The sequence below is a fragment of the Mercenaria mercenaria genome, chromosome 19 (genome assembly GCF_021730395.1).
Source record: "Mercenaria mercenaria strain notata chromosome 19, MADL_Memer_1, whole genome shotgun sequence".
NCBI lineage: Eukaryota > Metazoa > Mollusca > Bivalvia > Venerida > Veneridae > Mercenaria > Mercenaria mercenaria.
In genome coordinates this window covers 26,329,701-26,346,683 of record NC_069379.1, presented here as the reverse complement: position 1 = coordinate 26,346,683, position 16,983 = coordinate 26,329,701, and the positions used below count along the sequence as shown (strand labels likewise).

At 34.9% G+C, this 16,983-nt stretch overlaps 1 protein-coding gene across 3 annotated transcripts in view; it reads right to left on the bottom strand.

The window, feature by feature from the left end:
- LOC128551119 (neurogenic locus notch homolog protein 2-like) overlaps positions 1-3,132 on the bottom strand; it is a 44,449-nt gene extending 41,317 nt beyond the window's left edge. For all 3 annotated transcript variants that reach the window (XM_053531551.1, XM_053531553.1, XM_053531552.1), the window contains exon 1: positions 2,911-3,132. In XM_053531551.1, coding sequence (XP_053387526.1) covers positions 2,911-2,959 — 49 coding nt within the window. In that variant the 5' untranslated portion in view covers positions 2,960-3,132. The remainder of the gene's footprint in view (positions 1-2,910) is intronic.
- Positions 3,133-16,983: the final 13,851 nt, after the last annotated feature.

Genomic DNA, 16,983 nt, shown 5'->3' with positions numbered 1-16,983 from the left:
CAATTTACCCCACCCACTTATTTTAGCCATAGGCTAACAATGAGGTGTCATTATACAAGACAATTGGTATCAAGGTAATGAAAAATGTTGTCGAATTTAACAAACCACTAAAATTGGTCACTATCATCAAAACTTTAAATAAGACAAATAAAAATTTACAACCATATCCATTTTTTTGGCTATTTTTGTGAAAATTTCATGATATTTTTCAATATTTTTTCCGATATATATCTCAAGAACTGACAAAAATGGGTTTAAATCAGTGGCAAAATGAATGTGTTCTCTGTTGTTTTAGAACATCAGAATAAAAATCCATTCGTATTTCTATAAGATAAGGACCAAAAGTGAAAATTAGTGTATTTCTAAAATTTTGGCGGCCATCTTGGCGGCCATCTTGGATTTCTAAAAACGTACCATGATGCGGCAAATGCACCCAAGATTTTCTGAAAGTTGAGATATTCTCCTACACATTGATGTATAAATCAGCTCTGGACCTTTTTTGCACACAAAACACCCCTAGGGACTGGAGTAGTACTGAATACACTATTTTCTATTAAATCCTGTTTGGGAAAATTAACATTTAAATGCACAGATGAGAGTTCTGGATCATGTCTGGAAGGATGCTTTCGATATAAATCAAGCTGTCTTCTTTTGAATTTTAAAGATTTTTTTCTATAGTTCCTTTAGAGCAGTTTTTCCATATGGTTGATGCGTAGTCAAAAATAGGAAAAATGAATGAGTTATAAGACATATTTCTTCATATCAGCATTTAGGTATTTAGATATCATGTAAAATATCTGACCAGTACTTATGAAAAATTGTCAGGACTGCTGGTCCTTACTTGCCTCAAACCTAAAAGAGTAGTTTTCGAGAACCAAAAAAAAACATGACTGTATGATCACTCACTTTCTTAGATCCTTTCCTATCCGTTTAGCATAGTTTTGATTCAAAATTTATATAAACATTTTTCTCGATTGTTTTGATGTGGTGATCTAAATCTTTTAAAAATGAAAAATAACACAGTGAAAAATTATGTTTACTTGGCAATATAAGGATTAAATTACTTTTTTGGAGGTGTTCGTGAATGTGTAAATCATGCCTTAAACGCATGCATTTAACTTTTCAGCGCTTTATTTAATGTGTGCACTACCAAGTATAATAAGAAAAGAAGTCTGTATCGTTTTTTCCCCTAAAAACTGACACTTAGATGAGCCGCACCATGAGAAAACCAACATACTGCACTCGTGACCAGCATGGATCTCTGCGGATGCGCAGTCTGCTCAGGATCCATGCTGTTCGCTTCAAATTCCATTGCAATTAGAGAAACCATTAGCGAACAGCATGGATCCTGACCGGACTGCGCGAATGCGCAGGCTTGTTTGGATCCATGCTGGTCGCAAATAAACTATTTTGGTTTTCTCATGGTGCGGCTCATTAATATATGTACAAAATTGATAATTTGATGTATTTTGATAGAGAAAGATATATTTGATATGTTATTTTTGAATTAAAGTGCGAGTGCTCAGAAGTTAAAACCATATATTGTTGTATTTACGCCTGTTGTGCAGAATATATCTTACGTCAAAAGCACGTTAATGCTGAAGTTTCTAAAACTCTAGTAGTTTCGTTGTTGTTGTTGTTGTAAAAAGAACGGGTGCCTACCGTAATCTTGCATAATCAAAACAAATGAACGAGCTGCACCTTTGATTTAGCCTGGCACTTTTCTTATTTGTTTGGTGTTGACGGCTCTGAGAAACGTCTTGCCTAACACACGCGTAGAAAAAATGTATACAAAAGAAAAGGTTATGTTTTACTTAGAGTACATAAAAATGACAGTTTCTAAAGTGTTTTTTAAAAAATCCAAATCAAGATAAAAAAAAAAGATGACCTCGTCGTGAATCGAACCCCGCAATAGACATTTTTCTGTCGTCGTAAACAATAGCGCTTAAGCGCAAACAGTGAATTAGGACTTCAAAATATTGATATTGGGAACATGCTAAAGCAGCACGTGCGTAAAACAGTAACCTTTTTTATTTTGTATACAGTCAAACCTGTGTTAAGCAACCAGCCACTGGAGTAACATAATCTGGCTGCTAAAGGCAAAGAGTTTGAAATTTAAACAGAAATTTAATTTGGGAAGTAAGTTGACTAGCTACTTAAGGCAGGTGGTTGCTTAATAAAGGTGGCTGCTCAGACAGATTCAGCTGTAGTACATAGACTACTTACTGACGCCATTCATAACTAGACATATATTAATAGGATGCCATGCATTTTGTAATTAAACTGCTGGCTTTTGATTATTTTCAATATTAAGTATAGATTAGCATTATTGTAAATGCATAAATTTTAAGTGCATACTTCAGAATGATCTTCTTCAATTACGAGCTAGGGTCTAATCACTCATTACACACAAGGGATATAATACAGTGATTGCTGAACACGGTGTATAACCTTCTCTTCCGAAACCGAAGCGAAGACACTCTTTGTACTTTTAAATCGATATTTTGCTTTTAAAATGGAATTCATACATTAATAATTTGCTTAATTTTCAACTAAATGAATACATATACAAAAAATGTTTATGTATGAATAACATTTGATGAATTGCTATAAAGGAATATATTTTCATGAGAAGACCCACCTCGACCACATATTAAATACCGTAAACTTTCGTGGTTGAATCAATATGCGGTATTTAATTTCGACGAACGGTAATTAATTCTTATAGCATGATATATGTTTTATGGTCGAAATTCTAAATTATCCCGTCAATATATATATATATTGGTTGAAACCTACGGAATTAAGTGCTCAAGAAACTTTCGTTTTTATTGTAGTCCTTAAAAAATAGATAAATTGACATGGAGACACGTATGAAACATGTTTTTACTAATGTTTAAAGTCACTTACTTGTAAAACCGCTGCATATTCCAAGAATGCATAAAAACTTGAACAGCATTTTGCAATAAGCACACCTTGGTATTTTACTGAACTTCACTTTATTTAAGATATTTATTTATCATTGTTTGTTCCCAATTATTTCAAATGTTCACTACGACTGAGAATAACTGTCATATATACATTAACAAAAGTCTGACCGAAAGACTGATTTATCTGAAATTTAAACTTAAGTTCCTAAATTTATTATCTCTATGAGTTGGGCACATTTGATAACCCATTTATTTGTGTGATAAGATTTCCTGTTTTCGTCGTAGAAGCGACTGTTTAGATTATTATTACTGACAATCGGTAATTTACGCGCGATAACGTATTCTTGTATGTCGTTTCGGCATTCCTCGGACGTAAATGCGTCTTACGATAAAATACGGAATCGAACGAAGCTTTACTTTGTCAGTGAAGCTTTTCTCGTGTGTACATTGGCAGCTAAGATAAGTTATTATAATATGAAATAAAGTAAGATGCAAGTATTCAGACTACGGAAATATTGTGATTTTTTTTTTACTTATTTCTACTATATAATAAGACATTTATTTACATAACGAATCTTCACAGAGGTAAAAAAAAAAGATTTCTATGAAGCGAACCATTTTTTCCATGCTTTAATACTTAGTTTTTGAGAAACAAGTTTAACTACATGTCATGATTTTGGATTTCATCACTCCTGTATATACATTAAATGCATGTGCTTCGAAATTATAGACGGATATGAAAAAAAAATAATATGCAACTTGTATTGCGATTGAGAAATCATTATTTTCTTTTTAATTTCAAGTGTCAGTTTGCTGACATTTTTTAATAGAAAGATGTCTTTGATTTGTGATATATGCCTTAAATGTTTTGTCAGGTATAAAGCACATTACAGCGAGACCAAAGTTACCGAAGTTGTACAGTATGTTTGAAATGTTTTTCGAAACGGCATTTGTCTTAATATTTTCTTTGCACCCCGCACCCGCACCCCCACCCCCTGCGCACCCATTAATAGTCGAAAAGAAGTAAATTACAATGCCTTTTGGTCGACACTACGATTTATATTGCCAAAAAAATAAAAATATTCTACTGTGATCTAGTTCACAATTATTAGTTATTAAACGTAATTACTGTCCGCATCAAACGTAATCAACGCAAAATAAATATTTTCCAGAGCAGTTGTCTTCTGTTTAACTAAAAGTCAATGACGGTGTCCCGTCATGGCCATCGCCGCATATTCTGAGATCGATACAAGGAAAGCATGATACTATGCTGATTGAAATTCGAAATAACACAACTATGATGATAAAAAGTCGAAACCACGATGGTGAGATGTTGAAATGGCGAAACAGCGAAAATACGATGGTGCAAAGTCGAAATTATTTCATACTTTCATCCTTTTCACCATCCTCATTATGGAAGGTCGACAGTGTTATTACATTAGAAGATGCCCCTGAATGGGCGTATAATGCTTTGTTTTAGACTTGATGCCGATTGCCTACCAGCCTGCAGCCTGGTGTTAAAGACTTGCTACCAATTGCCACCTGTCTTGCGTGTTGTTTTCAAATAGTTGTTGTCGAATACCTACCTGCCCTGTGTCTTCTGTAAAAGACTTGTTGCCTATTGCCTTCCTACCTCACGTCTTGTTTTAAAGACTTGTTGCCGATTGCCTTCATGCCTGAAGTCTGACATTCAACGCTAGTTGCTGATTGCCTACCTGCCGATTGCCTCACTGTGTGGCGCATCCGTTTACCTTTATTTGCCGATTGCCTTCTTGCCGATTGCCTTCCTGTCCGACAAGTTTGTATATATACAAGAATGACCTCGGCGAGTTTATTTTTGTAATTTAGTCCATTTATGTGGCCCCTTGGTGTAAGTTATGTTTCTTTTTTTTCCAATATAAAATGCATGTTTATGTTTAAAGGTAAATTAAGATGAGCAAATTTCCGCATTATTAGACGCTATATCGCATTATATTTTTATTCCTAGCTAAACTCTGTACCCTACGATACATAAAACGGTCCGGGTCATTAGATCATAATGCACTAAATGTTACTAGAGATTGAGTGGTGCTGTTTTAAAAGATTCGGTGTTAAATTACTGTGCTAAATGCTTAACAGACTAAAGGTTTTGTATTATTACAAGCAGGAAGGTTTAATACGTGTCAGTTGTTCCAGTTACAAGTATATTTGTAAATTGTAATGACTTATTTTTGTGAACCTTATATTTGTGATTGGTATGTTTTTTGTGTACTTTCAGCATTCACTCATTTTAATTAACCTTTAAACGTAAACATGCATATTTCATTGTAGAAAAACAAAAAGGGTCATTACTTACACCATAGGGCCGTATAAATGAACTAAATTCGCCCAGTAAAGCAAAGCAAATGGCGTCGAAACTATATAAGGGAGCTAACTCTTCAACGACTATGGAAGCCCATCAAGGTTTAAAACAACTAATACCAAAGTATATGTACGTCGTCTTAAGACCTGCACCAAACATCACACTCCAGAATATAGTAAAAAAAAAGTACACAACTGAAAGCACAAATTCATATACACATTGTTTTGCTGCAAATCATCCATGACCTGACCCCCAACGCAAACTGTTCCAATAATAATATGTTAAAATAGGCTTGAAAATTACGAAACCACCCGTTATAAATAAAAACTACTATACGGAGTTCCGTTATTATATCATCAATTCACTTAATTGAAGTATTTGATAGTCCTATTAGAAATAAATTTATCATGTTCCGTTCCGTTCCGTTAAATACCATTACCTATACGGGTATTGGTATTTTGCGGAACGAAACGGAACCAACAAAGAAAGTCATTTCGTTCATGGTTTACCCCATTTAAGTGACAAATATTTCCTCCGAAAAAATGTCCCACAGGTCGGCGCATGCATATTCTTGTGCTGCAAATCACCTATGAATTGACCATGACCCTAGCTGCAATGTTGTAAAATATGGCTTGAAAATTACGAAAATCTCTGTTATGAATAAAAACTAATACAATCGACATCGAACTTGCGACCATCTCTGTTCAGCAAATTTTGTCTTAAACGACCAGTCAAAATCCCTCCCGAACGTTTCCAGTATATAAATTCATTCCATTAAAAGACTTCTACTAAACGGCTAGCGACCACAATAATGTAGTCCCGACAGGTAAATTATTCGACAAAAGTATCTATTAAGCGATCGGGTATCAAAATTCTACCGCATTTCTTCATTTGTGTAATTAGCGAGTACGTTTTGCACGTGGCGGAATGCAATTAACCTTTGTATCAGTAAAACTGACAAACTAGCCATAATTTTCACGGTTTGTGGACTTGGAAAAGTGTTCACGATGTTAAAACAGATTTTGAAACCATACATATATGTTCATAATAAATACAGTTACATTACCAGTTAAAATAACTTTCCTTTTCATCTGACTGAAATTCATTAAGAGACCACTCCATTAAGAGACCACTTCTTAGCAGTCCCTTGGGTGGTCTCTTAATACAATGTCGACTGTATACGGAATTCTATAATACCATATATTAACTCAATTAAATTACTCACTCTATGTCGTGAGTAATTCAATTATTCACTAATTTCATGTTCCTAACTACAAAAACAACAAACACAAATATAGGATACAGGTCTTAGTATTTGACAGCATTCCAATGTACAAAAAATACGAATATATTTGTCTTGCAAATGTCAGACGGTACGATGTTGTGCGATGTGTTGATGATCGACCAGTAGAAGTGGGGTAAATGTGGTTATCTTTATCTTTGTACATCACTCAGCCTGAAATTTAAGGCAAACATACAATCAGATGTACATGAAAATCTAAACTGTACAAATGTGCTTTCTATTAGGTCCCGATAGAACCAAATGTAATAACTGGAACTCATCTTATCTAATATAGTTAAACAGCATATAAGATGGCAATTCTGGTCTCTCTCAGCTTCGTTGAATAACCACAAAATAAGAAACAATGTGCAGTGTGTAAAACATAACATTCTTTCAAGGTAAAATCAAAAATAAAATGAAAACTAGCTCAAAAGAGGATAACGGCAATTTCCATGTGATAACGAAAGAATAACATTGCATGGGAAAAAACAGCATAAAATATATAGATATAGAATTAAATGCGTACTTGTGAATGTTACTTTTCTAAATGTAGATACCGAGTCTGGCATGAAGAATTCAAATGTTCTCATATAATGTTAAATGTATATCTGCCTTTAAAGTTCTAGTAATATATGAATACTCAACAGTAATAATTATCAAGGAACTGTTCATGTCTAAAGACCCTTGAAATATACAGTACATAACTGTGAACCTTATTTTCTATCAGAATATAAAGGAGACGTAATGTCTGGCCTGAGGAATCTCTCTAGAACTAAATGATTACTCTTGTTTAAATCACAGTCAAAAAGTCAAATCTGCCTTTGATATTCGAATACAGTTACAAGCCATCAGCAATAACTATTAGGAAACTTGAAATGTCTGTTAGGGTGGGTGGGAGGGAATAAACAAATAATCAAAATACTTGTTATGCTGTCAAATATTCAACCTCGAGTGAAGAATATCAATTAACAATCACTTATATAGTGCACTGAAAACATGAGAAAATCGTGAATTGCAAGCAGAAAACGCGGTATAATAACTACCGGGAACTGGAGACAAAATAGCAGACGATGAAAAACGTGAATAATTTTATTTATTCTAATAGGGCGCGTTCGGTATACATACTCGAGCTAATCCGAGTCACCCTGGGTATTACTCGAGTATAACTCGTGTAACCCGGGTGATAGTAGTTGTGTCACCCGAATTCTACCAACCTCCTGAAGCTGGGAAAGGCGGGTGATCGTATCCGAATGCATTAACACTTTAAACATTGGTAGACTTGTAAACTTTTGAGTGCAATTACTAAAGGCTTTATCTCAATAACCACAGATGATATTGAATTTGAAACTTCAAACAACTTTTTTCACTCATCAGACCTACCAAAATAATCAAATTAGATAACTCTTGATCGAATCATATGTAAATTATGGGTCTCATTTATAGACATATTGCTTTGAAACCTATTTTACTTTTTAAGGTCATTAATTAACCGCAGATGATCAAGTCCCATTACTCTTATATGTATTTTGACAAAATTATGCCCCTTTTGGACTTAGAAAATGCAGTTTGAAGTTTTACATGCAAGTTAGTATATCCAAACTATTGCAGATGTTTGGTTAAAACTTCACACATGTCTTCCATGTTGTAAAGGATATGTCATCAACTTCCATAACTCTTACTTTGGCCAAGTTATGCCCCACTGTTTAAACTTAGAAACAGCTGGTTAATGTTTTGCATGCAAGTTACTATCTCAGAAACTAATTGGATTGAATCTTCCATACATGTCTCTAGTGATGTAAAGAAAGGTCAAAGCATCAATTCCCATAACCTTAATTTTGGACAAGTTATGCCCTCTTTCTTGTGCATAGATATTGTTGTGTTTGCATGCAAGTTACTATCTCCAAAACTCATGGTGGCATTGGGTAAACATTTCTCACATGTCTTCAGGGTTGTAAAGCAAGGTAAAAGCATCAAGTTCCATAACACTTACTTTAATTTTGGCAAAGTTATATCCCTTTTTTGTAGTAAGAAAATGACGGTTAAAATTTTACCATTAAGATCCTCTTGTCAAAACTAAGGGCGGTACTGAGTTTAAAACTTCTTATATCTATTCAGGGTTTTAAAGCGAGATCATAGAATCAAGTCAAATAATCCTTGAATCATTATTTCAGTTCTAGAACCGAAAGTCAATCATATTGACAATTGCCTTCAAATAGTGAAGCGTGCTGTCATTGTTATTTTAAAACTTTTTACTTTCTTCTAAATGCAGAGTAACTTTGAAATTCAAACTCCCTTCTTGTCGACACACGTTCTTTCATACTCATATGGTACTGTTCTCTAGTTAACTCAGTAGTTGATGCACTGTACTGCTAGTCCAAAGGTCACGTGTTTGATCCGGTTAGCGAAGAAATTCCTTCCATGGCCATTTGCAATCTACGTCAGTTCATACGAATGTATAGTTGTCAGTTCCTTATGAAAGCGTACTGGTAAGCCACCAAGGTTGTTAAGCTTGCCAGAGAGAGTGAACATTTGTTACCATTAGTGACTGTCAGTGGCAATATGATTGTTGGAAATGGTGATGAACCCAACTGAACAACATCAAGAACTGGTACTTGGTCTTTTAATAGTCAAACTAGCATTTAGCACATTTCATGGCTGTACTACGTACAAAGTTTGAAAAAAGCATACTGTTTTTTATGTGCTATTTGTGCGCATGGTAAATTCAGTTATGTCATTTTAAACAAAGACATTTTCATTCATTCAAAAAAAGTAATTCATTAGCATGGGGGAATAGAGACAGCAGAGTTGAGCTTATTCACTTTCGTAACATATTTCTTCAATGGAAGGTTGTGGATTCGATCACCTGTCAAGTAGTGATGGGCCGACAATCGGCGACAATCGAATAATTGTCGGCGTTGCATTCATGAGCGCGATCGCCGACTTCACTTCACCCTGACCGATTAATTACTTGGCACCCTAAACGGATAATTTAGTTGTTTCTGATCGTTTTTAGGGCAATTACGCCAAGGGAAACTACTCTACCTAAAAAATGGTTTCCTCCAAAGTCTCGAAAGAAATTCAGGTCATCTGTGATCACCCAGATTTTGGAAGATATATGGCTTTTACAACATTAAGTCGGGAAAACCATCAACCTAAACTCTTGACATTAGTATGGCAGTATGCATAGCATGCCGTAAGACTTACGCAAGCATATTAGCAAAGGAATTTTCATTTTTTGATTTTGTGGAATTGAAATCATTCCAGTCGTAAACTGAGAATTAATAAATCATTAATACGTGTTTTGCTCCAAACAATTTTAATTTAAACTAAGAATTAATAAATCGTTAATAGGATTTTTGCTCCTAATAATTTTAATTTGATAACACAATATCACTGGATAAATCTCTTGTGAAATTAAGACACTACCTGATTTGAAGTTTACTATCTTCACAAATATTTTACTTTTATGCAGTTAACTTACTCGTGTTTATGAAGGGATGCAATAGAAATAAGATATTTTACGTCTGTGTGGTTCATTTCTTAAGCAATGACATAAAACATAAACTGTGAGATGACCTTATAGATATGCGACTAGAGTTACCGATTATCCGATTATATCCGATTAATCGAATCGGTTGGCTTGTTGATCTATTGGCAAATCTAACCGATTTGCCCATCACTACTGTCAAGATATACAAAAATAGTTGAAAATGGTAAATGTATCAGCAACTGTCCCTGGCATTCAGCTCAAATGTGGAAAATGGATTCTCTCACACCTGCGTGGCAATGGTTACCGTCCAGAGTGATTTTTATGCCGTGTGTCCTATAAATGGGTCTTGGCAAACAGTGCAGATTGAGCACCACAAAACAGATCATGTGATCAGGGTCTCCACTGTTTCCTTAAATGAATTTTAGTCACAACAGTGAATTTTTTTTTTATACCAAACACCCTTTTAATTTGAAATGGTTCGGGGTAGTAGAGTCATGTTTAGACATAAGAGGATTAATGTAAGTTGTAGCTCTTGCTTCAGAAATAGTTTAAAGTATAAATTAACATAAAATATAATTTTTTTCTAGTCTATTAAACATTATGGGCTGAACATTTTTCCAAGTGTTACTTGATCCCAGAATCTGAAAAGTTGATAGATAATAATCCAGTCTGATTTTTCACTCTCTCAGAAGCCGTACTAGTTCGTCTCTAACAACGATACCAGACTGTCTGTCCTCATTATGTGTCAAAAGTAGCAATCATTCTTTATTATTGTTACAGCTCGGAAGCTTTTAAACTGTTAGCATATAGTAACATTCTCCGTCATTTTCAGTTACCCGATAAAGCGTTCGGACTACAATTGTTACTCGTGTCACTCAGGTGAACTCGGGTGATCTAGTCAGAGTTACACGGGTTTGTATGCCGAATGCGCTCATAGTGTCATTAAAATAAATATATCCTGTTCCGTTCCGTTCCGTTAAATACCATTACCTATATGGCTATTGGTATTTTGCGGAACGGAACGGAACCAACTTAAAAGATATCACATTCAACTGTAACTTCAGTATAATGACCTGTTTTTATTTTGTAAAACTGTTGACAGAAGTTTGCAACACTTTTGACATTTTTTTCCCATTGAAACGCTTTACAAATGAATGCATATTTCTGTACTATAAACCACCCATGGTGTACGTACAGCAACAGTATTTCGTGTCAAAGAAAACGTTTTTGATTTAATACAAGAAATTAAGTTGAATAAACTACATAGATATGCTTCCATAGTTATTATACAGATCTAATTCGGTTCCTGCGACGTTTCTGCAGGTACGTGTTTTAGTTATGTGTTAAGGATTTAAGAATATTCGACTCGTATATTATTTAATCAAGTAAAATGAACACTGTCGTTTTTTTTCAATTTACTTGATGAAAATATTTCATATTTAAATAAAAAAAATCACCGAAAATATGAAAAATGGAAACCTGTAAGGCCTGAAAAAGTTACTTGTTTCCGCTAACGGCTCTGAAAAAAAAATAGGGTAGGTAGGTAGACCAACTTTTTTGTTTGTTTGTTTGGGCATCAGACTATGTGAGAACTACTTGAAGTTTCTTGATATATCTTAAACTTTATTCAGTATGTAAAATTTATTTAAGTGTTCCTATATTATAAAACATAATTAAAAAGGGCATCTTTGTACTAGTTTCAGGGGTGTTAACGGAAAACTTTGAAAATCATCTTGTCCAAAACCACAAGGCATAGAGCCTTAATATTTGGCCTGCGGTATCATCTAATGGTCCTCTATACAGATTGTTCAAAATATGCCCCTGGGATGAAAGAGGCCCTATCCCGGTGGTCCCACGTTTTACATAGACTTATATAGAAAAAAAAACTTAAACATTTTCTTGTCTGAAACCAAAAGAACTAGGCCTTTGGTATTTAGTATGTAGCATTGCCTTTTGGTTCCCTACCAAATTTATTCAAATTAAGCTCCTGGGGTGAAAAGAGGTCCCGCTTTGGGGGTCTCAAGTCTCAAGTTTTACATAGACTTACATAGGAAAAAACTTTTAAAAATCTTCTTGACTGAAAATTCAAGGCCTAGGCTTTTGATATTTAGTATGTAGCATTGCCTAGTGGCTCTCTAACAAGATTACTCAAGCTATGCCCCTGGGGGTGGGGGGAAAGAGGCCCCGTCCAGAGGGTCATGTAGTAATATTCAAGTAATGATTAAATCTCACACATTATGATTTAACTTCTGGTGATGTTTATAACATATTCAGATTAGTCATTTCTACATTAGATGCAGCTGAGCTTTATTCCTGAATTGGTTCCGTTCCGTTCCGCAAAGATCCATTAGCTATATAGGTAATGGTATTTTGCGGAACGAAACGGAACAAGAAATATTTTACTTAATGTGATTTCAGCTTGCACCACAGACAACCAACTGACTAGTTTCATGCACTGATTCTGCAACAAATGCGTTTTGCAAGCATTGGCACACATTCTCAGTTTCTAAATTTGTAGATAGTACATAGAATCCGAGTAACAAGTATACACTTACAATCTTTAAGTGAAAAGAAGAACTGTCCGACTGTAATCTTCAAGTAATGATTACATCTGACACAGTATGATTTCACTTCTGTTGATGTTTATAACATATTAAGATTAGTCAGTTCTACATTAGATGCAGCTGAGCTTTATTCCTAACTTGGTTCCGTTTCGTTCCGCAAAGTACCATTAGCTATATAGGTAATGGTATTTTGCGGAACGGAACGGAACGGAACAAGAAATATTTTACTTGATGTGATTTCAGCTTGTACCACAGACAACCAACAGACTAGTTTCAAGCACTGCTTCTGCAGCAAATACGTTTTGCAAGCATTGGCACCCATTCTCAGTTTCTAGTTTTGTAAATAGTACATAGAATCAGAGTAACAAGTATACACCTACAGTATGTAAGTGAAAAGAAGAATAATCTTATTGTAATTTTCAAGTAAGGATTACATCTGACACATTATGATTTAATTTCTGTTGATGTTTATAACATATTCAGACTAGTCAGTTCTACATTACATGCAGCTGAGCTTTATTCCTGACTTGGTTCCGTTCCGTTCCGCAAATTACCATTAGCTATATAGGTAATGGTATGTTGCGGAACGGAACGGAACAAGAAATATTTTGCTTGATGTGATTTCAGTTTGCACCACGGACGACCAACTGACTAGTTTCAAGCACTGCTTCTGCAACAAACACGTTTTGCATGCATTGGCACACATTCTCAGTTACTAATTTTGTAGATAGTATATAGAATCAGAGTAACAAGTATGCACCTACAATCTGTAAGTGAAAAGAAGAAATTTCTTTCTGTAATCTTTAAGTAATGACTACATCTGGCACATTACGATTGAACTTCTGGTGATGTTTATAACATATTCGGATTAGTCATTTCTACATTACGTGCAGCTGAGCTTTATTCCTGACTTGGTTCCGTTCCGTTCCGTTCCGCAAAGTACCAATAGCTATATAGGTAATGGTATTTTGCGGAACGGAACGGAACAAGAAATATTTTACTTGATGTGATTTCAGCTTGTACCACAGACAACCAACTGACTAGTTTCGTGCACTGATTCTGCAACAAATGCGCTTTGCAAACATTGACACGCATTCTCAAGATAGTACATAGAGTTACAATTATACTGATACAGCTACAATTAAACTGTAAGTGAAAAGAAGAACAGTCTTCATTTGTCACTAACATGCGACTAACCAGGACAATGAATCGAATGCGATAGGTTATTTTTTATCAGAGATGGTGGTCTGATTAGTTTGAAAGCATTGTTTTTTTACATTTTGATTATACCCCGTGGAGTGCCTCTTAACTTGTTCCGTTCCGTTTCGTTCCGTCCCGCAAAGTACCATTAGCCCTGTTGTGCAATTAAAGCTGACGAAAAAGACCGTCCGGCAAGGCAGATCCATCAGGTGAGCCGAATGTGAACCCGATACGTCACGGAGCCAAAGCAAACCAAATCTCCCACACACACAACCAACCTATCATTCTTTGTTTTATCAATATATATGTTTATGTAAATAATACAACACAAAGTATAAAACAACAGTTTACAAAACATTGAATGACAGGTTAAATTACATTTTAATGCAATCAATGTGTTATCATCATAGACAAAGTATTATTCTGTCGAAACGATGCACGAAAGGGTAACCGATTCTTGAAATATCTGATTATAAAAAATCAACAATATGTCGACAATTCCTTTTTTAAAGAATCTTGAAAATTATTATTGTCTAAGGATAGTATAAAATACAAGGCTATACGCAGTCACAGGCGGCCATTTTAGGTAACGGTAGTACGGCTGATTAACTTGACTGGTTTCACAAACGGTAGTAAGCCACTAAGTTATCGTGGTGCGGTTACTATAAACAACCTACACAGCGAGAATCAGTACACAAGACATATTGACAGGGATTGTACAGAAACTGACATTACAATTTATTCCCAGACTACATGTTGGAGCTCAAGAAATGGTAATAACTGATTTGGTCTGTTGTTGTACTTATTTTTTCTATCGAAATAGAATGTCACTTGACATGGACATTGTGTTTACACATGTATATTCACTGACATTGCCTAGGAAATGTTCTTTTTCATTGTGCTGTGCTTTGAGTCACATTCACAAAAGTAAAGTGTTATTGGTATTTTTCCTAATTCAGATGTTGTTGAGAGGAATACATAAGATTTGTCTGCAGGTATTATCTCATCACACACCTGGGTGGAACCACCTACATTGAGTCACCTTGGTGGAACCACCTACCTTCCATTTACCAGGAGGGATTCCTCACGTGAAAAGCAGGGTTTGTAATCAACATCGGTGAAGAGCATGTAAATGTAACCCCTCAGCTATGGAGATAGTCTGTCAATATTTACTTACCAGCACTATGTAGAGTAATGGCATACTCTTTTTTTAAGTTTGAATGGATTACAAAACCACAAACATTGTACAACTCTATTACATTTTCACACTTTTATTCCTACCTGCTTCTGTAAAACCACATATCGAGGGCTCAGAGCGAAACTAGTCTAAGTTATATAGAAATAGAAGCAGATAGACTAGTTTCGCTCTGAGCCCTCGATATATATGCATACTTCCAACAGGTTTATGTTGCTACTTCTTCCATGCAATAGTATTTTGGTCTTCAACACAATACCATGCAGTTCCAATAATTATATCTGAGCCATATTATAGAACTTTGAAGATAAAGTAGGCGTAATATAATATTGTTTCTTCTGTTGGCTTAAAACAACCAACCTCTAGCTAGCCTTCTGCTTATCTCATGTAAAAAATGTGACGTGTAGATTGTCAATAATGTTTTTTTTCTATGATTTAATGTAGTGAGCTTGTTTTTGACCTTGGGTAACCCATTATTTTTTTATCACAAGTTAAGTTAAAAAAGACAAGAGTTCGGAAGACAGCAACGCTAAACTATTCAACACATAAAATTAAATTAGTGATTCACAACCTTTTGCAAAACACTTCTTAACATTGAAAACTTTACCAATATAAGGTACTGACTGTCTTACACAATACTGTTCTCTCGTTCACTGTGACTGTGACACTGTGACTGTGACTGTAAGTAGGTCTGTAAATCGAGTGCCAAAAGATATAGAAATGTGAAATGTTATATAGGCAATTCCAACATATTCACCAAGTTATTCATTAAACCTCAATACCGCCATTTTAATTCTTTCTTGTACGTGAAAACTGAACACTTTGAAAATAGCATTTCAGCATAATTTTCGAAAGAAACGATTTACACAAAATTCTCTTATTACAACGAAAGAATACAACGAAACTAAGAAACAAACAAATACGTACCAATACTGCAGACTTATGTAAAAAAACTGTCAAAATTTAAGAATTAGAACTTAACGTTGCAAAATTGAAGCAAAGTGTTCGTTTCATTCGGGTACAAAGTTAACTGACTTTATCAAGTGAGTAAACTGGAAAATATGCAACACTTCTTTGGAAGCCACGATAGAAATGTTAAATGTCAGAATGTTAAGGTAGCAGGGTACACTTGGATTTGAGCATTTTGGGCACGGTCAGGCTTACACGTAGCGAGTCGTAATATTGCACTTCCCTATTGTGCAGAATCAGAGTGGCTACTTTATTAATTGCGTGCATGTTTTGTGCTTTTAATTAACCACAAAATCAGGACTCTCATACAAGAATACTAAAAATATCTAAACGGAAGTTGTACCCCATCCATTAACAATAACCCGCCAAAATCATCAATTTTGCACTTTTTTGACAGCCTGCAATGAACCCGTTGCCGGAACAATATCCATTTGTTTACATTTCTCAATTTAAATTGATAGGCCCTACTGAACTACAGGATATTAATGGAAATTGATTAATGGAGCCATCTCGTTTTTTCTTTCACAAAATTGCAAAAATGTACCCGAGTGTCAATCAACAAACATAAAACTCTTCAATGATTTGAATTTCCCGCGCCGAAGATGACTCATCGATTCATATAAAGCTAGCAGCAGTTAGTTTTACAACTGACATCAGAATTTTACATGTATCGGCTGTTTAAATTTTCTAAAGAATTAACAGTCATTATCTCTCACCTTAATTTACAGACATCCAAAATCACGAAGTTCTAATTATAACAAATATTGACGGGGGTCAAAATTCGAAGTGTACCCTGCTACCTAACTGTTGAAGTAAAACGAATCAATTATTTGGACTAGAATCATAGGTGCAGCGCACTCTGTAGTATCCCTGGTAACTTGTATCTAATCATTTTTATCTTCCCTGTACTTATTCACTGTCTTTTTATTCTCACAAAATGCCATTCCTTAGTCATCACAAGGAACATAATTACACTTCAGTCTTAGTAATAATGAGCTATTACAACATTTCG